General features: G+C 44.9%; 1 protein-coding gene across 4 annotated transcripts in view; it reads right to left on the bottom strand.

Annotated features, from left to right (window-relative positions):
- The window catches only part of NEDD1 (NEDD1 gamma-tubulin ring complex targeting factor), a 79001-nt gene extending 57361 nt beyond the window's left edge, over window positions 1-21640 (bottom strand). The window contains exons 1-3 of one of the 4 annotated variants that reach the window (XM_068276896.1): window positions 21497-21573; window positions 9566-9762; window positions 7136-7279 (exon numbers count right to left, since the gene is read on the bottom strand). In XM_068276896.1, coding sequence (XP_068132997.1) covers window positions 7136-7271 — 136 coding nt within the window. In that variant the 5' untranslated portion in view covers window positions 7272-7279; window positions 9566-9762; window positions 21497-21573. Of the gene's footprint in view, window positions 1-7135; window positions 7280-9565; window positions 9766-21496 lie in introns of all 4 variants that reach the window. The other 3 variants (XM_068276897.1, XM_068276895.1, XM_068276899.1) reach the window with 3 other exon arrangements.
- Window positions 21641-26133: the final 4493 nt, after the last annotated feature.

The raw sequence follows: 26133 nt of genomic DNA on the forward strand, positions 1-26133 counted from the left end.
GAAACGCAACGTGTGTATCCAGCATTATACTCTGCTTTTGTGTGTGCTCTGCTGCCAGTGTGATTTTTACACTGTAATCTGCCCTTGGCAGTGCGAGGTTTCATTGTCCATTGAGATCTGTTACATGCCCATACACCACAGGCCAATTCCTGACCAGATTTCAGTACAAAATCTTAGGAAAACATGTTCAATCGTGTCGGCAGATTTGACCAGCAAAGACGTTCAATCGTGTCGGCAGATTTGACCAGCAAAGACATTCAATCGTGTTGGCAGATTTGACCAGCAAAGACATTCAATCGTGTCGGCAGATTTGACCAGCAAATGTGTTCAATAGTGTTGGCAGATTTGACCAGCAAAGACATTAAATCATGTCGGCAGATTTGACCAGCAAAGACATTCTATCGTGTCGGCAGATTTGACCAGCAAAGACATTCAATCATGTCGGCAGATTTGATCAGCAAAGACATTCAATCGTGTCGGCAGATTTGACCAGCAAAGACATTCAATCGTGTCGGCAGATTTGACCAGCAAAGACATTCAATCGTGTCGGCAGATTTGACCAGCAAAGACATTCAATCGTGTCGGCAGATTTGACCAGCAAAGACATTCAATCGTGTCGGCAGATTTGACCAGCAAAGACATTTAATCGTGTCGGCAGATTTGACCAGCAAAGACATTCAATCGTGTCGGCAGATTTGACCAGCAAATGTGTTCAATCGTGTCAGCAGATTTGACCAGCAAAGACGTTCAATCGTGTCAGCAGATTTGACCAGCAAAGACGTTCAATCGTGTCAGCAGATTTGACCAGCAAAGACGTTCAATCGTGTCAGCAGATTTGACCAGCAAAGACGTTCAATCGTGTCATACACACATGCTCTGTACACATGCATACATACACACATGCTCTATGTACATACATACACACATGCTCTGTACACATACATACATACACACACGCTCTATGTAGTACATACACACACACACACACACACACACACACACACACACGCTCTATGTACATACATACACACACACACACACACGCTCTATGTACATACATACATACATACATACACACACACACGCTCTATGTACATACATATACACACACACACACACACACACACACGCTCTATGTACATACATACACACACGCTCTATGTACATACATACACACACGCTCTATGTACATACATACACACATGCTCTATGTACATACATACACATGCTCTGTACACATACATACATACATACATACATACTCTGTACACATACATACATACATGCTCTGTATACATACATACATGCTCTGTACACATACATACATACATACATACATGCTCTGTACACATACATACATACATACATGCTCTGTACACATACATACATACATACATACATGCTCTGTACACATACATACATACACACACACACACACGCTCTATGTACATACATACACACACACGCTCTATGTACATACATACACACACACGCTCTATGTACATACATATACACACACACGCTCTATGTACATACATACACACACACGCTCTATGTACATACATACACACACGCTCTATGTACATACATACAGACACACTCTATGTACACATACATACATACATACATACATGCTCTGTACACATACATACATACATGCTCTGTACACATACATACATACATGCTCTGTACACATACATACATGCTCTGTACACATACATACATGCTCTGTACACATACATACATACATACATGCTCTGTACACATACATACATACATACATGCTCTGTACACATACATACATGCTCTGTACACATACATACATACATGCTCTGTACACATACATACACACACACACACACACATGCCCTGTACACATACATACATATGCTCTGTACACATACATACACATTATACATAAATACACACATGCTCTATATCACATACATACATGCACACATACATATACACACTGCATCCACACACAGCACCTCTCTCTCCTATAGCAGCAGTCAGCAGCAGTTCCTGTCATCCACCTCTCTCCAGCGTCTTCAGTCAGTGTCTCGGAGGAAGGGGGGCGGAGACTGACATTCCTCTCCACACTGAGTGCATCAGCGTGTAATCAGCTCCGGGGAAGCAGAGAGCTCAGAGAGGAGGGAGGGGAGAACAGGCTGTAAACAGCCCAAAACAAAGTATCCCAGTGTACTGTGCTTCAGTGCCGCGGCAATGAACGTCATAGAGGGGAGGGGGGAATTCATGTATGTTATATTATAGAGTTTATTGAAATATTGGTTGCCATAGATACTAATGTTTTTGCCTACAGTTTTAAACAAGGTTTGCAATGGTTTAATTTGATATTTAGAGGTCAGGTCCACTTTAATGGCTTGTTTGCATAGAGATAACAACTGGAGTTTCTCAACTCTTCCTGTACTGGAAACAATTACACTGATGTATCTGATCTTAATGTTTTATTTCTTAGCTGTGCTACACATACAAATCATAATATCATCATTTTTTTCCATTCAGACCACTGCAGCTTTAACGGTTTATTGCTCAGTCATACAACCTACCACCTAAAATTAATTTTACCTCATTTTCTTGTCACTAATACAGCTTTCGTTTGGTGCTATTTGATTGCTGCTGTGATTTTTAGTTTTTATTATATTCATCAAAATAAAGACAAATTTTGTCATAAAAATTATTTTTTTTTACTTTCTGTGCTGACATTTTTCAAATAAAGTAACATTTCTAAAATTTCTATATACATTTTTGTCCACATTTATTGTGCTACGTCTTTCATAAAAAAAAATCCAATAAGTGTGTATTTATTGGTTTGGGTAAAAGTTATAGCGTTTACAAACTATGGTGCAAAAAGTCAATTTTCCCATTTTGGAGCATCTGACTTTTCTGTGCACCTGTCATGTTTCATGAGGTGCTAGAATTCCAGGATGGTATAAATACCCACCCCCCCAAATGACCCCATTGTGGAAAGAAGACATCCCAAAGTATTCACTAAGAGGCATGGTGAGTTCATTGAAGATTTTATTTTTGTCACAAGTTAGCGGAAAATAAATAAAAAAAAGTTTCCATTTCTGCTAACTTGTGACAAAAAAAATGAAATCTGCCACGGACTCACCATGCCCCTCTCTGAATACTTTGGGGTGTCTACTTTCCAAATGGGGTCATTTGTGGGGTGTGTTTACTGTCCTGGTATTTTGGGGGGGTGCTTAATTGTAAGCACCCCTGTAAAGCCTGAAGGAGCTCATAGGACTTTGGGCCCCTTAGCGCACCTAGGCTGCAAAAAAGTGTCACACGTGGTATCACCGTACTCAGGAGAAATAGTATAATGTGTTTTGGGGTGTATTTTTACACATACCCATGCTGGGTGGGAGAAATATCTCTGTAAATTAGATTTTTTTTTTAATTTCTTTTACACAGAATTGTCCATTGTGCACTGGGGAGGTGATCGGGGGGGGGGGGGGGGGGGTCTGAGGGCAATCTGAGGCTGTGGGCGGGTGTTTGGGTGCCCGCAAGGGGCAGATTAGGGTCTGATCTGATGGGTACCAGTTACAGGTGGTGACAGGGGGTGATTGATAGGTGATCAGGGTGTGATTAGAGGGGGGGGGACATATGTAAATAATGCGCTGGGAGGTGCTCAGGGGGGTCTGAGGGCGATCTGAGGGTGTGGGCAGGTGATTGGGTGCCCGCAAAGGGCAGATGAGGAACTGATCTGATGGGTAGCAGTGACAGGGTGATTGATAGGAGATCAGTAGGTGATAACAGGGGAGAATATATGCAAGCAATGCACTGGCGAGTTGATCAGAGGGGGTCTGGGGGGCTATTTGAGGGTGTGGGAAGGTGATTGGGTGCCCAAGGGGCACATTAGGGTCTGATCTGATGGGTAGCAGTGACAAGTGGTGACAGAGGGTGATTGATGGGTGATCAGTGGGTGATTAGAGGGAAGAACAGATTTAAACAATGCACTTGGGAGGTGATATGAGGGCGGGTCTGCGGGCGATCTGAGGGTGTGGGCGGGTGATCAGGAGCCCGCAAGTGGCAGGTTAAGGTCTGATCTGATGGGTGGCAGTGACAGGTGGTGACGGGGTGATTGACAGGTCATCAGTGGGTGATTACAAGGGAGAATAGATGTATACAGTACAGGGGGGGTCTGGGGAGGATCTGAGGGGGGTGGTCAGGAGCCCCAAGGGGGCAGTTTAGGACCTAATCTAAATTTTAGCATGGACAGATAGTGGCAGGGGGTGAATGATGGGTGATTAGGGGGGGTGACTGGGTGCAAACAGTGGTCTGAGATGGTGGTGAGGGGGGTCTGAGTGGTGCTGTGGGCGATCAGGGGGCAGGATCAGTGTGCTGCTGTGTTTATATGAACTGCTGCAACCTCCCCTGGTGGTCCCTCGTTCACCACCAGGGCAGGAGGCAGCCTGTATAATACGCTTTGTATACATCACAAAGCGTATTATACGCTTTGAACGCGGCAGATCGGGGGTTAACAACCTGCCGGCGCTGCTAATTGGCCGGCGGGTTGACATCGCGAGTGGGCGGAGCCTAATGCCTGCAGATGCGCTCGCATCACTGCGCGTGATTCCCAGCTATTCAGTCCCCCAGGAGCCGCCACCGATCGGCGTTAAGCGGTCCTGGGGGTGCCACTTTGCCGATGCCTATAGGTAGTGGGAGGTCGGAAAGTGGTTAAATACTGTCTGCTAGCTGTATCTGCTAGATCTAAAACCTTGTAGTACAACTTAAATAGGCAGCACAATATTGACAAGCTCATATGCTTTCATAATGCCACATCACACATTACATATAGTAACAGCAATAGATACAGAAACGGTTGTTGATCTTTTTCACACGAGAGGAATGCTATTTGCCATTTCCTTTACAGCAAACCTGAGCATGTAGTAATCGCAGTGAAAGACAATAAAATAAATCAACCATCACCCTGCCAAATACACCAATTACTTCTCCTATCTTGATGGACTGGCCAATGCTGCTTTTCAATGTTTATTGCACAGTGTGAATAAACCATCAGATACTGATTTGTAATTGTTTTGTTAGGCTGCACTAGAGACAAACTGAAAGGAAACAAATGTGTTCGCTGAGCAGAAATGGTCCATTGCACTAATATAAATTGACTCAGTTTCCATCAATGACTCATTAATGCAGGTATCACACAGCACACAGAGAAAGTTGTATCCATTTAACAACCTGCCATTCTTTAGTTAATAGTTTCAAACTATAGAGGTCTAGCCTGAGCATTCTAAACACAATCAGCTGTGCTTTGGCTCATGTTAAAGTTCTTCGGTCTCAGCATTTTTCAAGTTAGAGCTTGGCGGAAAGGATCAATATGTCAAAGACACACCGGCTAACAACAAGACAACAATAAAGCAGCACATACAAAATATAGTGCTATTAAAACATTTACAAAGATACTAACCAACCATTTTTTGCAGATATACATAAAAATGCAATCAAGCTAAAGCTAAAGACCGGGATCAGAACATCAGATTGCTAATGACAGTAAGTACACAAGTTTACTAAAAAAAAAAAAAAAAAAAAAATGATGTACTGCTTTTACAAGATTTTGTGCTTTGAGACTAATGGCAGCCATACACCTGTAGATGGCCCCCACATCAACAATCAGATAGGTCCCTCTTTGATTGAATCTGATCAGAGTGGGATCTATTGGCTGCCCACATACTATACGCAGATTGTCAACATATTTCAACATGAAATCAATTGGAAGTTTGTGTAGCCACCCCCACCACCTGCCTGGCCGATCAGGTCTCCCCAGAACTCTCACTTTTATTGCCAGCACGCATCTTCCCGTGTCCAATGTTTTTACTTCATGCCGCAAGGCTCATCCTTCCTGTGCCTTCCACTGGATTTTTTTTAGCTGCAGTAACTTTTTTTTTTTTTTTTTTTTGCAAGGTATTCATATTACTATGTAATTGAATGTGCCTGGTTTTCATCTATGCGCGGAGCTGCATTACAATGTGGTGTTGCATGCATATCTGTGCGTTGAGCTGTAAAGTGCACATCAATGCAAGTGAATGGGTGTGTTTTTTAGCACATAGAAGCGCATGCATTTTTTACCCCTAATTAAAAAAACATTTTTGAAATTAAAACAAATTTTTATTGACAACTGCTACATTAAGCAAAACATGCTGAGAAAAAAAAAGTGTAAGCACATGAGTCTGCTTTAAAAAAGCAGATCCCATATGCAGGGTAGTCACCCCCACCTCACCCATATTAAATCATGAATGTAAGAAAAACCCAAATTAATTTTTCCTTTGTTTGGAATGACATTGTCTGTCTCTCAACCTGTTGAAAAAGTAAACCCCATCATTCACTGTGGGTGTGACTACTACATAACTGTAAAATATCACTATGTGTTATATATAAAACACCTTGTAGTGAAAACAGAAAGTGGATCTTCTAAAAAATACTCAATTCTAGAATTTTACCTACTCCTCATTAGGGAAGGTGAGATGCAAAGAATATTGAGTTGATGTAGAGTTATGGCAATCTATACAGTAAAATAACGGACCAATTGAATTACACAGGGGTGTAATTCGCGTGGTCTGTTTTCAGTCTGTACATGGGTATAATGCTTAAAGTGAACCTAAAGTCAAAAGAAAAAAACGAGATTTACTCACCTGGGGCTTCCCTCAGCCCCCTGCAGCCGATCGGTGCCCTCGCAGCCCCGCTCAGATGCTCCTGCACCTGCCAACGAACACTTCCGATCTGGCCGTAACCGGCCGACAGGCATGGGAACGCGAGTAATTCTGCTCCTATTGCGGCCGCAAACCAGAAGTGTTCACTGGCGGGTGCAGGAGCTTCTGAGCGGGGCTGCGAGGGCACCAATCGGCTGCAGGGGGCTGAGAGAAGCCCCAGGTGAGTAAATCTCGTTTTTTTCATTTGACTTTAGGTTCACTTTAAGTTTAAAAAGAAAAAAAAAAAAACACCACATTACTACATTCATTTTAAAGTACTCTGAGGAGGTATTTTTCTTTTGTATAATTACATAACATTAGGCATGCCTATATGTGCAATTTGTACATAATCAAATAAGCCTCTGGAAAAAAAACAGTATCTGCATACATCTGTCAAAGGATACTGTTTCTGCTCCAACACAAAGATGATACAGGATGTGATGTGCTGTGGGGATTGAACTGCTCCACCACAGTCATGGATGAAGAGTCCCATATTTTAATATCATCACCAGCTGAAGCAAATCTGAAGCTGTCCTGCATGGCAATTCCTACAAATAAAAGCAGAAAAGTGTTAGAGCTATTTAGTGCAAGTGAAAAACGTTAATAATAATAATAATAAATATATATATATATATATATATATATATATATATATATATATATATATATATATATATATATATATATATATATATATATATATATATATATACACATATACATATACATACACACACACACATATATGTATACACAAAAGTATTCAGCCCCCTTGGAGAAGTTTTCCACATTTTGTCACATTACTGCAACAAACATTAATCAATTTTATTGAAATTTCATGTGAAAGACCAATACAAAGTGGTATTGAAATATGATAACAGCGGCGCCAAGCAGAATAAAATTAGTTAAAATTGTTAAAAAGGGGGAAGTGGGTGGACTCACCTCCCTTCTGAAAAAAATGGCCGGACAATGGACAGGTTACTTACAGTCTAAAGCAGGCTTTCTCAACCAGGGTTCCCTGGAACCCCAGGGTTCCTTGAGGACTCTGCAGGGGTTCCTTGGCATTTTACCCCATCGTGGGGAAAGTATAATAGAGCACACTATAATAGGTGGTACTGTAACAAGAAGCACTAAATTGGGGGGTCAGGAGACAGTATAATGAGTGGCAGTGTAATAGGAGGTAGTGAAATTAGCAGCCTAACCTATTTAAAGACCATGCCTCCTGAAAAATAAATGTAGGGGTTCCTCCAGACCAAAAAATTGTTTGCAGGGGTTCCTTGAGATCCAAAAGTTATTTACAGGGTTCCTCCATGGTAAAAAGGTTGAGAAAGGCTGGTCTAAAGTAACATTTATTAGTAACTCCAAGTTGGAGTTACTAATAAATGTTACTTTAGACTGTAAGTAACCTGTCCATTGTCCGGCCATTTTTTTCAGAAGGGAGGTGAGTCCACCCACTTCCCCCTTTTTAACAATTTTAACTAATTTTATTCTGCTTGGCGCCTCTGTTATCATATTTCAATATCATCTAGTCCACCCTTGGTGGAGGGGTGTATCCCCATTTTCTCCTATCTACAGAGAGCGACTTTTTAACCTGAGCGGGGTCAGGTTACAATTCTCCCCGCCGGCCTTTCCAGTGGTTGCCTTTGTGGCGACCCACCCTTGTGAGTATAATCATCTCATTTATTCACAACAGACCTCTCCATATTAACATACTGCACCATATTGGGCTCTCAGTTTCTCCCCCATTTTCAATACAAAGTGGTGCACACGTGAGAAGTAGAAGCAAAATCATACATGGATTCCCAAAAATTTTTACAAACCAATAACTGCAAAGTGGGGTGTGCGTAATTATTCAGCCCCCTTTGGTCTGAGTCAAGTCAGTTGCCCATAGACATTGCCTGATGAGTGCTAATGACTAAATAGCATGCACCTGTGTGTAATCTAATGTCAGTACAAATACAGCTGCTCTGTGACGGCCTCAGAGGTTGACTAAGAGAATCTTGGGAGCAACAACACCATGAAGTCCAAAGAACACACCAGACAGGTCAGGGATAAAGGCTTCAATTCACTAAGCTTTATCAAACACTTTATCAAACGTTTGATAATTTACCTCATGGGTAAAATCTAATTTTGAATTCACTAAGGTGTTATATATTTATCAAATGTTTTATCGATAAAACGTTCAATAAATCTATAACACGTTAGTGAATTGAGGCCAAAGTTATTAGGAAATTTAAAGCAGGCTTAGGCTACAAAAAGATTTCCAAAGCCTTGAACATCCCACGGAGCACTGTTCAAGCGATCATTCAGAAATGGAAAGAGTATGGCACAACTATAAACCTATCAAGACAAGGCCGTCCACCTAAACTCACAGGCCGAACAAGGAGAGCGCTGGTCAGAAATGCAGTCAAGAGGCCCATGGTGACTCTGGACAAGCTGCAGAGATTTACAGCTCAGGTGGGGGAATCTGTCCATAGGACAACTATTAGTCGTGCACTGCACAAAGGTGGGCCTTTATGGATGAGTGGAATGAAGAAAGCCATTGTCAACAGAAAAGCATAAGAAGTCCAGTTTGCAGTTTGCCACAAGCCATGTGGGAGACACAGCAAACATGTGGAAGAAGGTGCTCTTGTCAGAGCAGACCAAAATGGAACTTTTTAGCCAAGATGCAAAACACTATGTGTGGCGGAAAATTAACACTGCACATCACTCTGAACACACCATCCCCACTGTCAAATATGGTGGTGGCAGCATCATTCTCTGGGGGTGCTTCTCTTAAAGGGAAGGTTCAGGGACGATCAAAAAAAAAAAAAAAAAAATCCACATCCACTTACCTGGGGCTTCCTCCAGTCTGTGGCAGGCAGGAGGTGCCCTCGGCGCCGCTCCGTTGGCTCCCGGTGGTCTCCTGTGGCGCGCCCGACCTGGCTAGGCCGGCGGCCAGGTCGGGCCTGTTCTGCGCTCCAATCTGCGTCTCACTGGTGCGCACTGACGTCATCGGACATCCTCCGGGCTGTACTGCGCAGGTTCAGAACTACTGAGTAAGAAAGACTGCATAAGAAAGACTTACGCCGCCTACAATTAGTACAGAATGCCGCCGCAAGGCTGTTAACGAGCCAACCCCGCCATTGCCACATAACACCAACCCTGTGCTCACTCCACTGGCTACCGATAAAATGGAGAATCCTGTTTAAGATTGGCTTACTGACATTCAAATCCTTGCACAATCTGGGCCCTGGATACCTGAAGGACTTGTTGCAACTGCATCACACCCCCCGCAATCTCAGATCAAAAGGATGTAACACCTTGGTCACCCCAGAGTTCACCTCAAAACCTTTGGAGACAGAGCCTTTTGTCATGCTGCCTCTACACTTTGGAACTCCCTGCCACACCCAATCAGGACAGCTCCATCTCTGGAAGCATTTAAGTCTAAACTGAAAACCAACCTCTGCAGTCTGGCATTCATGAATATCTGAAGGGCAAGTATCCAGAGGCTTACTCCTCCGAGGTGTAAACCCCAGGGGCACTTTTTTCACTATGATAATGATGTTATCCATTCAGTCATATCAGACTCTTGGCGATTCTATGGGTTAGCTCTCTCCATGCTGTCCGATTTTATACCATTTCTGACAGATGCCTTAAGCGCAATCCTGTGTCAGCTTTGATGGTGTCAAGACAATGCGTTCTCTGGCGGCCTTGTCGCCTTTTGCCACTGATCAGTCCTAGCATTAGGTCTTTCTCTAAGGAATTTAATCGCATCACATGGCAGAAATATACGAGTCTGAGTCTGGTGATCTTGCCTTCCAGTGACATGACTGGCCTTATACGTTCCAATACTTCTTTGTTCGTCATCCTTGCTGTCTATATAATGTGAAGCAACCGTCGCCAGAACCACAACGATGCAGTACAGTCCTGCTGGCGTCAGCGCTACCATGTGACCCGCGTGGTGGAGCGCAGAAGAAGCCGACCTGGTCGCCGGCGTCAGGAGGTAGTGCGCAGGCGCATATGTCCAGGAGCATTCTGCGCATGCACACGAAGGTATGGTGACTTGCCTTTTAAAGGAGATCTTCAATTTTTTTTTTCACTTACTGAGGGCTTCTAACGGCCCCTGCAGACGTCCTGTTCCATGCTTGTCCTTAAAGATGCTCTGGTTTTCCACCAAGGCTCATTTTCATTACTTGCAAGTCGACAGCAACTGCGCTGTCCTTGTTCAAAGAAACCTTGTACTGCACCTGCGCAGAACGCTCCTAGGGACGTGAGCGGGTGTGAGGACACAAGCGACCACAGCCCCGCAGGTGCAGTTGCTGTCGACTTGTAAGACAACCGAAGTAAAGGTGAGCCGTGGCATGGGCCCGGAGGATCCTTGAGGACCGACGTGGCACAGGACATCTGCAGATGGCTGGTAGTAGCCCCAGGTAAGTGAAAGGTTTTTTTTGCATAAAAAAAACAAAAAAAAAGCATTGAAGATCTCAATAGTCAGTTGTACCTTATAATTACATAAGGTACACAAATTGATTATTTAGCACATTGGACATGCTAAATATAGTATATATGGCAAATTCATTATGCATTTAACGATCCTTAGGCCTAGTTCACATTACAAATCGCCAGCACAATCACTGAGCGCTTTTGTAAGCTGAATAGTGTAATGATAAAGGCAATCTGGGTTCGAATCTTAGCTCTGCCTGTTCAGTAAGCCGGCACCTATTCAGTAGGAGACCTTAGGTAAGTCTCCCTAACACTGCTACTGCCTATAGAGAGCGACCTAGTGGCTGCATATCTGGCGCTTTGAGTCCGCCAGGAGAAAAAGCGTGATATAAATGTTCTGTGTTTGTTGGGTTTGTTTGTATTCCCTGCACTTTTCAGAGCGATTTGCGCATTTCAAAAGAACTTTGGCAAATTTTTCTTCTTCCTGACGACAATCAGAAAGTGAATTCTTGGACCTGGAACTTAAAGAGGAACTGTAACGGTAAAAAGTCCCCTGGGGGGTACTCACCTCGGGTGGGGGAAGCCTCAGGATCCTAATGAGGCTTCCCACGCCGTCCTGCGTCCCTCGGGGGTCTCGCTGTAGCCCTCCGTACAGCCGTGACGCAATATTTACCTTCCTGGCTCCTGCGCAGGCGCTCTGATGGCTGTCGGCTCCGAAGTAGGCGGAAATACCCGATCGCCGTCGGGTCCGCTCTACTGCGCAGGCGCAAGTCTCCGGCGCCTGCGCAGTAGAGCGGACCCGACGGAGATCGGGTATTTCCGTCTATTTCCGAGCCGAATGCAGCCACAGCGCCCCCGCTGGAGCCAGCAAAGGTAAATATTGAAATTACAGTCGGGCCTGTCGCCGGCTGTTCAGAGGGCTGCAGCGAGACCCCCGTGGGACGCAGGACGGCGTGGGAAGCCTCATTAGGATCCGGAGGCTTCCCCCACCCGAGGTGAGTACCCCCCAGGGGATCTTTTTCAAGTTACAGAGTCTCTTTAAAGAGACTAACAAAATGTTCATCCTTATTTCTTCTATCCTATAAGTTCCTATGCCTGTTCTAATGTGGTCTGGCTTACTGCAGCCTTTCCTACTTGCACAGTGGCTGTATTATCTCTGTTATATGATCTAATCATCTCTCCTCTGTCGGGCTGAGGCACTCAGACTGGAATGTGCAGGGCTGCTTGTGATTGGCTAGAAGCTATACACACCCTCTCCAGGCCCCCTGCAGGCTCTGTATGACTCTCACACTCTGCTTATGTGAGCCTATCACAAGCTGATTAGTTTGTTTGTAAACACTGCCTAAAAATGGCAATTACAAGCCAGGTTTGCAGCAGAGAGTGGCAGAAACAGCACAGAGGGGCCCAGGAGAACATAAGGAATATAATGGTATGCTTTTTGTTGTAAGAATTTTAGAGTACAGATTCTCTTTAATACAATGTATTTATTTAAACATGCACTCGCCAAATCGATTTCCCTATACTTTGTATTGAATCGCAAACGCGGCTCCTGCACCATTTCCTGAGCGTTTGCGATTCAATACAAAGTATAGGGAAATCGCAAAGCACTTTGAAAATCGATTTGGCGAGTGCATTTTGAAATGGGAAAGAAAGCTCATCGCTCAAGTGAGAATACTCACATTGCAAAACATTGCTCAAGCACTTTTAAAAATCGCCAGTGCTTTTCAAAAACAAAATGCGCTCATAGTGTAAACAAGTCCTTAAAGGACAATGCAGTGGATACTGGGATCCTGGAACTGCAGCAAGGGGCATAGATTTTTCCTCATAGTACATCAATTGGTCTAAAAATGTAGCTAAATAACATGAAACAACAACAAGTGAAAGATATCACATATTCTGGACGAACTAACTGGTGGATCAATTCTGACAACTATAGAGTAGATATTTTGCAGTCGGACGGTGCTGGGGTGGATTTACCATAAGGCACGTGCCTACAGGCGCCTGATGATGGAATGGTGGCTCACACACCTATCCGAGTGCCTCTCTCCCTATGCAGAGTCCTGATGAGAGTGTAACCCTGATCTCTGCATTCCACTGACAACATCTTCCTTCAGTCAGGGGCATAGAGCTCCCTAATGCTGAGCTTCTTCTAGCTACCTAATACTAAGTTGCACCTGTAGCAACCTATGATGGTCAAGGGATGTAAGTGAGAAGCGACAGCTGGGACAGCCAGCACATTTGCGGTGCAGTAGAGCAGAGGTTTGTGGAGGGCGAAGTGTAAGGTACCCGGACATCTGTGCCTATAGGCTCCTGTGATGTAAATCCAGGCCTGGGCCGGTGTGTACAATGTAGTTCAAACAATATTATTCCAGAGCATGCATGCACATCATGCTCTTACGCTTGCACGCGCAGTCTAACAATATAAGTGCTTGGAATATCAGTGAGTGTGGACAACGTCGTTTAAACGACTGGTTTCTTTATGCTGAGCGATGTCACGCATTTGTGTGTACTGCCTTTAGGCAGGGAACACACTTGTATTTAGTTTTCTACGCACGTTTTTCTGCATACTTTTTTTTTTCTGCGCATCAAGTGTGTTTCTAATCAGGAAAACGTGTACGTTTTTTCACAGCAACTGATGTAATTGATAAGAGAAAACTGACAAATGTGCAGAGTCATCATGCAGAATGTCAGTTTTTTTTCTGCGCACAACACATTAAGTGTGAACTAGCCCATTAATACGAGTTCTCAGTTTTTCTGTGCAGAAAACGCACACGAAAACAGTCAAGTGTGTTCCCTGCCTCAATCAGCATGTTTTATCGTGTGTACGGACCACAAGCAAAATTTTGAGCAGGGATAATTAGATTTAAAACCTAAATATTAGCTGCCATTTATTACCGTCCCAAACCTGATGCACACACAACACAATCAAGAGATGTAACGCGCCATTCGAGGCCCAGCTCTGACTTGGGCTGATTGTGGATTGTGGACTGTGGGTGTCCATGGTGAGGGGGTGATTTATTATTTTTCATGCATTTATGTGCTTTTTCCTGACGAAGCTCAAATGACTGAGTGAAACTAGCACTAGTTGAATTTTGCAGGGCTGTGGAGTCGGTCCAAAAATCCACCGACTCCGACTCCTCAGTTTAGGATTCCACCGACTCCGACTCCTCGACTCTAATTTGCATATTACAATTTTGTTGATTAAAAGTATGTAACATGAAATTCGTCTCTTAACCTGCTGAGCGGTCTGGACGAGCTCAGCCCGTCCAGTACCGCCGGAGCCTGCCGTTTAGGCCCTGCTGGGCCGATTTGGCTCAAATAAAAAGCAGCACACGCAGCCGGCACTTTGCCAGCCGCGTGTGCTGCCTGATCGCCGCTGCAGTGCGGCGATCCGCCGCATGCAGCGGCGAAAGAGGGTCCCCCCAGCCGCCTGAGCCCAGCGTAGCCGGAACAAAAAGTTCCGGCCAGCGCTAAGGGCTGGATCGGAGGCGGCTGACGTCAGGACGTCGGCTGACGCCCATGACGTCACTCCGCTCGTCGCCATGGCGACGAGGTAAGCGAAACAAGGAAGGCTCATTGCGGCCTTCCTTGTGACTTTTGATCGCCGGAGGCGATCGAAAGTGCGCATCCGGAGCGCCCTCTAGTGGGCTTTCATGCAGCCAACTTTCAGTTGGCTGCATGAAATAGTTTTTTTTTTATTTAAAAAAAACCCTCCCGCAGCCACCCTGGCGATTTTATCAGAACGCCAGGGTGGTTAACTGCCAACGCTTAGGAATTTTACAAGACAACTGAAGTGAGAAGGATATGTAGACTACTATATTTATTCCCTTTAGACTAAAACTAGTCCTTGGTAAGAGTACTTGTAAAAAGGTACAAACCGGAACAAAGAACATCTATCAGGCCCTAGGCAATGTAAGTGTGGGTACATGTAAGAATGATGTGCAGGTACTCTGCAGGGGAATGAGGAGATTGTAAACAGACAACACCACTGTGTTCAATGTGCAGAACATTCTCAGTGGATTCCCTGCAGCTCTGTGGAGAGTGCATATGTAGAGTATAGTACTACTGTGTAACAAAGTAAACCTGAGACAGATGAAATTAAAGTTTTATACATATTCAGGATAATCAGTCCCTCGTTGTCCTCCTCCACCACCTGGATCTTCTGCTATGAGTCCAGGTACTTGAGCCAGTCTGGTGTAGTACGCATGCACACACTCCGCCGCCAGGAGCATACTACACCTGTGCAGCACTATTGCGCAGGTGCAGAATGTTCCTGGCTGTGGGAGCGGAATGCGGCCGGACAGCGCTGACTGGCTGAATTACCAGGACTCATAGCAGAAGATCCAGGTGGTGGAGGACAGCGAGGGACTGATTAGCCTGAAGGGGGCTGGAGGAAGCCCCAGGTATGTATAAAACTTTACTTTTCATCCATCTCAGTTACCCTTTAATTTGTAGTCACTAAACCAAATTTTAACAACATATCAAATTATTTGATTTCATCAGCAAAGGGAGTGCATACATTTGCATTAATCAGCATCAATGCAGAATTATTTCCATCTCATTGACCATCTCTATTAGTGACACAGCTACACATCAGGCTTTATTCTTACAGCATAGATGTTATTTAGTATATATAAGAGATTCCTGTGTACACATCATATATACAGTCACAATCAGATATGTATATCTGACTTTAAAAATACGGGGACTGCTTTATTGAAGCAGCACAAGTAACTAATTTTGATTGGTTTATTTCATTTTTGTGGACTAAGCACAGCTATTACTGTATATATACTGTATATATACATTATTTTTAATGACTATTATTTGATAAATAGAACATTTAATCATATTTTCTATTTTTATTACAGTTACAAATTCATTAGGAGTCGGAGCATTTTTTCCCGACTCTGACTCCAGGAACCCAAAATTGCCCGACTCCACAGCCCTGGAATTTTGCACTATCACTGTATATATCTGAGCACCCTTTGTAATATCCAGGGCTGTGGAGTCGGAGTCGTGGAGTCCGAGTCGAGGCAATTTTGGGTGCCTGGAGTCGGGAAAAAATTAACCGACTCCGACTCCTAATGAATTTAAACTGTAATTAAAATAGAAAACATGATAAAATGTTCTATTTCTCAGATAATAGTCATCATAAATAATTTATACATACAGTAATAGCTGTGCTTAGTCCACAAAAATGGAATAAACAAATCAAAATTAGTTACTTGTGCTGCTTCAATAAAGCAGTCCCCGTATTTTTAAAGTCAGATATACATATCTGATTGTGACTGTATATATGATGTGTACACAGGAATCTCTTATATATACGAAATAACATCTATGCAGTAAGTATAAAGCCTGATGTGTAGCCGTGTCACTAATAGAGATGGTCAATGAGATGGAAATAATTCTGCGTTGATTCTGATTTATGCAAATGTACTCTTTGCTCATGAAATCAAATAATTTGATATGTTGTTAAAATTTGGTTTGGCGACTACGAATTAAATGGTACCTGAGAAGGATGAAAAGAAAAGTGTTATACATACCTGGGGCTTCTTCCAGCCCCCTTCAGGCTAATCAGTCCCTCGCTGTCCTCCTCTGCCACCTGGATCTTCTGCTGAGTCCTGGTAATTCAGCTAGTCAGCGCAGTCCGGCCGCATACCGCTTCCACAGTCAGGAGCGTTCTGCACCTGCACAACAGTGCTGCGCAGGTGTAGTACGCTCCCGGCGGCGGAGTGTGTGCATGCGCACTACGCCAGACTGGCTCAAGTACCTGGGCTCATAGCAGAAGATCCAGGTGGCGGAGGAGGACAGCGAGGGACTGATTAGCCTGAAGGGGGCTGGAGGAAGCCCCAGGTATGTATAAAACTTGAATTACATCTGTCTCAGGTTTACTTTGTTACACAGTAGTACTATACTCTACATATGCGCTCTCCACAGAACTGCAGTGAATCCACTGAGAATGTTGTGCACATTGAACACAGAGGTGTTGTCTATCACCCATAAACCTGGTTCAGATTGTGCATGAAGAATGTGTAATAGAGGAAGAATCTCCTTATTCCCCTGCAGAGTACCTGCACATCACTCTTAGGGCTCGTTTCCACTATCGCGAATCCGCATGCGTTCAACGCATGCAGATTCGCACGTGGTATGTAAGTGAATGGGCCTGTTTCCACTGTTGCCTTGGTGATGTGCGTTTTTTTGAGCGGTGAAAAAATGCACAAAAGAGCCAACGAATTTGCCTGAGAGTGGAATGCATGCGAATCGCATGCAATGTATTTAATAGGGAAATCGCATGCGTTTTCCCCATGCGTTTTTTGCCGCGAATTTGCATGCGAATTCGCATAGGTACCGATGTAAATTCACACAGGCAGTGACATGGTTAAAATCGCATATATCCTCACCTATGCGAATTCGCGGCAAAAACCGCATGGGGAATCGCATCCGCATGCGATTTCGTCAGCGGTGGCATCCAGGCGATTCCGCACCGCAATAGTGGAAACGAGCCCTCACATGTACCCACAGTTACATTGCCTAGTGCCTGATAGATGTTCTTTGTTCCGGCCTGTACCTTTTACAAGTACTCTTACCAAGGACTAGTTTTAGTCTATGACTAAAGGGAATAAATATGACTGTCTCCATATCCTTCTCACTTCAGTTGTCTTTTAAAATTCCTAAGCGTTGGCAGTTAATAGACGAATTTCATGTTACATACTTTCAATCAACAAGATTGTAATATGCAAATTAGAGGAGTCGGCGGAATCCTAAACTGTGGAGTCGGAGTCGGTGGATTTTTGTACCGACTCCACAGCCCTGGTAATATCTACAGCAATTTACCTTCTATGAAGGTTTGTTGGCAGGACTATATAGTTTATTATGTCATTGTAGCTGAATTATAGGGGTAGCTATATATGGGCATATACTGTCCTTACTGTGCCAACATGTCATATTTATGACTGATATGTCTGTCTGATGGTTATTGCTACACCTTAGATCTGGGATCTTATCTGGTCCAGAGCATAGGGGGGATAAGCAAAGACCTCCTATCCACAGTGCATATATAATGCAGAGTTATGCTGGATACACACTTCGCATACCCGCACTCGATTCGCGTCGACTCGATTATTTCCTAGCGCATTTCGTTGATTGTTAGGTCGATTTACATGTAAACAGGGCTGTGGAGTCGGTCCAAAAATCCTCCGACTCCGACTCCTCAGTTTAGGATTCCACCGACTCCGACTCCTCTAATTTGCATATTACAATTTTGTTGATTAAAAGTATGTAACATGAAATTCGTCTCTTAACTGCCAACGCTTAGGAATTTTACAAGACAACTGAAGTGAGAAGGATATGTAGACTACTATATTTATTCCCTTTAGACTAAAACTAGTCCTTGGTAAGAGTACTTGTAAAAGGTACAAACCGGAACAAAGAACATCTATCAGGCCCTAGGCAATGTAAGTGTGGGTACATGTAAGAATGATGTGCAGGTACTCTGCAGGGGAATGAGGAGATTGTAAACAGACAACACCTGTGTTCAATGTGCACAGCATTCTCAGTGGATTCCCTGTAGCTCTGTGGGGAGTGCATATGTAGAGTATAGTACTACTGTGTAACAAAGTAAACCTGAGACAGATGAAATTAAAGTTTTATACATACCTGGGGCTTCCTCCAGCCGCCTTCAGGATAATCAGTCCCTCGTTGTCCTCCTCCATCACCTGGATCTTCTGCTATGAGTCCAGGTACTTGAGCCAGTCAGGCGTAGTGCGCATGCACACACTCCGCCGCCAGGAGCATACTACACCTGTGCAGCACTATTGCGCAGGTGCAGAATGTTCCTGGCTGTGGGAGCGGCATGCGGCCGTACAGCGCTGACTGGCTGAATTACCAGGACTCATAGCAGAAGATCTGGGTGGTGGAGGAGAGCGAGGCACTGATTAGCCTGAAGGGGGCTGGAGGAAGCCCCAGGTATGTATAAAACTTTACTTTTCATCCGTCTCAGTTACCCTTTAATTTGTAGTCACCAAACCAAATTTTAACAACATATCAAATTATTTGATTTCATCAGCAAAGGGAGTGCATACATTTGCATAAATCAGCATCAATGCAGAATTATTTCCATCTCGTTGACCATCTCTATTAGTGACACAGCTACACATCAGGCTTTATTCTTACAGCATAGATGTTATTTAGTATATATGTTACGGCCAGAACCCGAAGTTTGGCCACTTCTAGTTCTGGCCGGCCACTTCGGGTTCTGGCCGGCCAATGCGCGAAGTGGCCGCTGCGCTGCGGCCAATGTTAAAAATGGAATGATTCCTCTGAGGTTAATGTATCTTCTGGCCGCAGCGCAGCGGCCAAACGTATAACAACTTAGTGAATTTATTGCAATTCAGCCGGCGGCAATGTAACAATTCAAGCCGCCGGCTTTTGTTTTCTGCCTCTCTCTCTCCTCTTATGGGCAGCCGGCGGGGACATGCGTGTCCCCGGGAGTCGTTCGTGGCGCCAGGGCAGCAGAGCGGGGAGGCTGCAGACATTGCTTCTGCCAGCACCCGCTCTGCAAGAACAGCAGGATCCCCCTGCCGCGACGAACGACTCCGGGGGGACACGCGTGTCCCCGCCGGCGGCTCATAGGAGAGCGAGAGAGGCGGGGGGGGGGGGGGGGGAGGAGAGAGAGGCAGAGAAAAAGCCGGCGGCTTGAATTGTTACATTGCCGCCGGCTGAATTGCAATAAATTCACTACATTGTTATACGTTTGCCCGCTGCGCTGCGGCTAGAAGATACACTAACCTCAGAGGAATCATTCCATTTCTAACATTGGCCGCAGCGCAGCGGCCACTTCGCGCATTGGCCGGCCAGAACCCGAAGTGGCCGGCCAGAACTAGAAGTGGCTAAACTTCGGGTTCTGGCCGTAACATATATAAGAGATTCCTGTGTACACATCATATATACAGTCACAATCAGATATGTATATCTGACCTTAAAAATACGGGGACTGCTTTATTGAAGCAGCACAAGTAACTAATTTTGATTGGTTTATTTCATTTTTGTGGACTAAGCATAGCTATTACTGTATATATACATTATTTTTAATGACTATTATCTGAGAAATAGAACATTTTATCATATTTTCTATTTTAATTACAGTTACAAATTCATTAGGAGTCGGAGTCGGTGCATTTTTTCCCGACTCCGACTCCAGGCACCCAAAATTGTCCGACTCCACGACTCCGACTCCACAGCCCTGCATGTAAAGTATGCCAAATCGACCTAACGGTCCATCGAAACGCGAATCTGACATGTCAGAAATAATCGAGTCGTCGCAAATCGACGGGCGCATCGAGTGCGGAAACGCACCGTGTGTATCCAGCATTACAAGTCTGCCATTTGAACAGACCAGATACTTTATGGTGACCTGCATTATTTTATTTTACAATTTTAATCGCACCACCAGTCCACCTGTGTCAATACACTGCAGACTAGGGGGGCTGATAGAGACTGTCAGTACGCTTAGGGTCAAGTCCTAACGGACAATTTGTTTTGTAATTTTTTTCCCGCACCATACTCAGTCAGTGTGTGTTGATAAAGTATTTATTACCGTCCCAAACCTGATTAGGACTGTGCAAAAATCGGGTTCCATTAATGCTAATGACTGCAGAGTAAGGGCTGGTTCAGACAGACGTCTGCGTAGTGTCACGTCTGGGGGCGTTGCGGCGGCTGCGCGGTCAGGCTTTCAGTAGCCTTCGGTCTTGTTCTGATGTGGTCGCGTTTTTTTTTTCCCCTAGGGGAACATTAGCCGTCGCGGTTGGCCGCTCCCTGAAAGCTACATGTTGCTTCCAGGGGCAGCCCGAACGCTTGCAAAAATCGGGACCCGAACGCCGCGTTGGGGTAAAAGCATGCAAAAGCTTGGTGTAAACGCTCCCATTCACTTGAATGGGAGCGTTTACCGCGACGTTCCGAACGCTTGCGGTAAACGCTCCACAAGCGTCCGTCTGAACCAGCCCTAAAAAAAACCACAATCGAATTTTCGATTACTAGTCAAGCATTTATTAATCCTCTGACAGAAAAGCATACCTGTAGCTTTCAAGAGAGCTACAAGCAGCTGATAGAAGCAGCAGCAATACTGGCATAGCATGCAACAAGTAGCCACCGCACAGCCCCTATGGCCGCGCACACAACACAGTCAAGAGAAGTAACGTGCTAGCAAAACTATTTGAATATGGCGCCGTGCGAGTCCCTCACTGCAGCCGTCAGTACAACTACAGCGAGAGGCAGTGAGGGCAGGCGGGATACACCGGACCTGTTGCCTAGTAACCCGGGACCCCGTATTTCCTCACCTTTCAGCCGCTCTCTTCCCCCGCCTCCCCAGCTGCTATCTCGGGCCTGGGGGAGCGCCGTGACGTCACTCATCACCGTCCAACTGTCTCGCGCGCTAGACACAGAATACGTGCGCGAGCTAGTTGACTGACAGGCGAGCGCGATTGTGATGAAGTCTCAAAGTACTAGTTTGTGGACGGAGGGTCGAAAGGTACAAAACTTTACACGCGTTGCTACAAAAGAAAGTTTCGGTTTTCCTAAATGAAATAGTGAGTTGGTTACTTTCCTCGTTTTGTTAAACATCACGGAAAGGGCTAACAACAGTTGGTTACTTTCCTATTATACCCGATTGCACTCTTCTGCGTGATCATTACCTATTTTAGGTACTTTGTGCAACAAATGATTCTATTTAGCTCTGCTGTGCAAATATGTGGAATTATTGAGGGCAAATGTTATGTCCATATAGATACACTTTAGAAGCAAATGCACTATTTTTACGTATTAAAAACATTTGTATGAAATTTTGTAAATTAATATTTGCCTACTAGTTTAACGTTGTTAAGCAGAAAAAAGAACCATAAAATATGTGCTTTATATTGTTATGGTAAAGAAAGTGTCCTATTTATGTTGTGCATTACTTGTTTGAGTGGCATCTCCAACAGGTTATTCTGTGCTTGAAGGGATACTGTAGGGGGGTCAGGGGAAAATGAGTTGAACTTACCCGGGGCGGTTCTTATCCGTTAGCCGGGCGCATATGGCAGGTGGCGACAAAACTCCACCAGAGTTACATCTTTCCCTACTGTCCATGGCGGCCTGGAGGGGGAATATTAATTAGCGCCACCTGCCGGATGCGCCCGGCTAACGGATAAGTACCCCCGGGGCTTCTAACGGTCCCCCGCAGACATCCTGTGTTGGCGCAGCCACTCATCGATGCTCCAGCCCCGCCTCCGGTTCACTTCTGGAATTTCAGACTTTAAAGTCTGAAAACCACTGCGCCTGCGTTGCCGTGTCCTTGATCCCGCTGATGTCATCAAGAGCGCACAGCGCAGGCCCAGTATGGTCTGTGTCTGCGCAGTACACTCCTGGTGACATCAGCGGGAGCGAGGACACGGGTGTGCAGGCGCAGTGGTTTTCTGACTTTAAAGTCAGAAATTCCAGAAGTGAACTGGAGGGGGGCTGGAGCATCGGTGAGTGGCTGCGCCAACACAGGATGTCTGCGGGGGACCATTAGAAGCCCCGGGTAAGTTCAGCTCATTTTCCCCTGACCCCCCTACAGTATCCCTTTAAAGAGACACTGAAGCGAAAAAAATATATATGATATAATGAATTGGTTGTGTACTATGAATAATTACTAGAAGATTAGCAGCAAAGAAAATATTCTCATCTTTTTATTTTCAGGTATATAGTGTTTTTTCTAACATTGCATCATTCGATAATATGTGCAGATTACACAACATTCAGCATTCAAAATGATTCTTTCAGAGCAGTCTGAACTAATGACCTCTTCTCTGGCAGAGAAAAAGAAAACACTTGAGATAATAAAAGTCAGAAGACAGCCCTCTCCACGACTTTGAAAGTCGCAGAGATTAATGGCTTTTTTGCATAGAGATAACAACTGGAGTTTCTTAACTCTTCCTGTACTGGAAACAATTAGACTGATGTATCTGATCTTAATGTTTTATTTCTTATCTGTACTACACATACAAATCATAATATCATAATTTTTTTTCGCTTCAGTGTCTCTTTAATTCTGTCGCATGAACAGTTAAACACACCATTTAGCCTCTTATTAAAGCACAACTGAGCTGACAGATATGGAGGATGTTGTATGTATTAACTTTTAAACAATTCAGATTGCTTGGCTGTCCTGCTGAGCCTCTGATTCTAATACACTTAGCCAAAGACCATGAACAAGCATGCAGAACAGGTGCTCTGACAGAAGTCTGACTGTATTAGTCGCATGCATGTTTCAGGTGTGTGATTCAGACACTACTGCTGCAAAAGAGATCAGCAGGATGCCAGGCAACTGGTATTCTTTAAAAGGTATTAAATATGGCAGCCTCCATATCCTCTCGGTTCAGGTGTCTGTCCTTAAAGCGCCTTACAGTTGCAAAATAATGCAACCAAATGGGAGCATTTATAACCATGAGCATATCAGCGGTTGACTCGCAGTGCGACTACTGCCTGTTAAAAAAAGCTGCACGTTGTGTCCAGAGCCAGCTGCTGCCCACTCGGATGCGCACTTCCGGCTTGCAGGAGGAAGTGCGCCGTGGTGAAGCTTGCAACGCGACCAATAGGACGCTTGCAAGCTGTTTTGAATGCAGGGCGGACAGCGAAATCGTGGGCAACTAACCCAGGCATGGGCAAACTTGGCCCTCCAGCTGTTAAGGAACTACAAGTCCCACAATGCATTGCAGGTGTCTTACAGCCACAGTCATGATTCATAAAGGCAAATGCATTGTGGGACTTGTAGTTCCTTAACAGCTGGAGGGCCAAGTTTGCCCATGCCTGAACTAACCCCTTGTAATCCAGCCGCTCAGCTGCAGCAATTAAGGCTCATTTGAATCACTAGTAAGCACTTGTGATTACTCGTGAGCCGATCGCTGCTGGTAAGTTCTAAAACCAGGCAAGCGGACCATTGCCTGATTTAACCGTACATTGCATCCGGTAGGGTTGGCTTCTGTTGACATCTGGGAGCCTCCTTTAGTAAGAAAGCCCCAGATGCCAGTCCTTTAAATAGGGAGACATTTGTGACCCTTTACCTATTCAGTATAAAATAATAAAAAAAAAAAAAAACCGTTATAAATGTTATCTTCTGTATTTTTTTTTTTTAATCTGTTCTTTTTTTTGACTTCTTTCTTCTCCAATCTTAATTGAAGTGTTGCCTCCCGGCCACTGCCCCCCACCATACTACTGCTGCACCTCATTGCTACCCGCCGTTCCTTTGCAGGTCCCATTGGTTCCCCACAGCAGCGCTCCTCAGGGGCGTTCCTAGGGTCCTTGGAGATCGGTGGCACCTGGGGGCACTAGGTGGGGGCTATGTGCGGCGCGCCACGGTAAAAATGGGCATGGTCATGCAGTGAGTGGGCGAGGACATGGGTGGGGCCAATCGTACATTAGATTAGGACAGTGGTGGCGAACTTTTTGGAGGCCCAAACTGCAACCCACAAGTCACTTATCTATCGCAAAGTGGCAACAGCAAGTTAAACTAAATACTATACAAACGTTTAAGCACATACAGGAACATTATGGAAAATCTAAGTTGAAAACCTGAAAAGATAAACAATTTCATCCATCCTACTCCTGAAAAAATATATTCATTTTTTTAGAACCTCCCAGTTATATTTTCTGTTTTAAAAATCTAAAAAAGTAGGTTTAATGCTATTGTCTCATATGATGATGATTCAGCTTTTCCCATAGTCTCGCAGTTAGCAATCATGTGACCCCCAACAAGACAAATTCAGCAATCATAAGGCCCCCAACAAGACAAATTCAGCAATCATGAGGCCCCCAACATGACAAAGTCAGCAAGCGTGAGGCCCCCAACAAGACAAATTCAGCAATCATGAGGCCCCCAACAAATCATGAGGCACCCAACAAGACAAATTCAGCAATCTGCAGGCCCTCAACAAGACAAATTCAGCAATCACGAGGTCCCCCAACAAGACAAATTCAGCAGTCATGAGCCACATAAATAGACAGCATTTCACATAAATAGGCAGAATGCCCCCTTAATATGGTAGACACCTCTCACCTGGCTTCTGAATTCTCCTCTACTGGCTGCTGTACCTGGCAATACTGTTTTTGGCTGGATTGGAGATGATGTGTGAGCTGAAAGGCCTGGCAGTGATGCTGTGGCCGATGTTGTGACTGGGTTGGCTGGCAGTGATGCTGGGCTGTGCTTGGCTGGTTGAAGTAAATGCTGGCCTGACTGGTGGTGATGCTGTGGCCTTTTTGATAGTGATTCTGGGCTGGTTGGCTGGTGGTGATGCTGGGCTGGCTGGCCTGGATAGTTTAGGTAGCGACAGGTGCCCCCTAGTTAAGGTAGCGCCAGGAGTATCCCAGTTTAGGTAGTGACAGGAGCCCCCAGTTTAGGTAGTGACAGGCACCCCCCAGCTAGGTAGTGACAGGCACCCCCCAGTTAGGTAGTGACAGGCACCCCCCAGTTAGGTAGTGACAGGCACCCCCCAGTTAGGTAGTGACAGGCACCCCCCAGTTAGGTAGTGAGTAACAGGGACCCCCAGTTGGGTAGTGAGTGACAGCAGGGACCCCCAGTTGGGTAGTGAGTTACAGCAGGGACCCCCAGTTAGATAGTGAGTGACAGCAGGGACCCCTGTTAAGTAGTGAGTGACAGCAGGACTGCTGCACAGGCGGAAAGCAGCAGAGTACCGCGGTCAGGCGCTCACCTGAACTCCCTGCATTACAGCATTTGCAAGCTTGTAAATGCTGCAACAGTTTAGCCTGCTGAATTGGTGCCCTTGCTCCTGTGGTTCCCTAAGCCATGGGGACCCCAGTTAGGTAGTGAGTGACAGCAGGGACCCCCGTTAGGTAGTGAGTGACAGCAGGGACCCCCGTTAGGTAGTGAGTGACAGCAGGGACCCCCGTTAGATAGTGAGTGACAGCAGGGACCCCCGTTAGGTAGTGAGTGACAGCAGGG

Source organism: Hyperolius riggenbachi, chromosome 3, assembly GCF_040937935.1.
Source record: "Hyperolius riggenbachi isolate aHypRig1 chromosome 3, aHypRig1.pri, whole genome shotgun sequence".
NCBI classification, from domain to species: Eukaryota; Metazoa; Chordata; class Amphibia; order Anura; family Hyperoliidae; genus Hyperolius; species Hyperolius riggenbachi.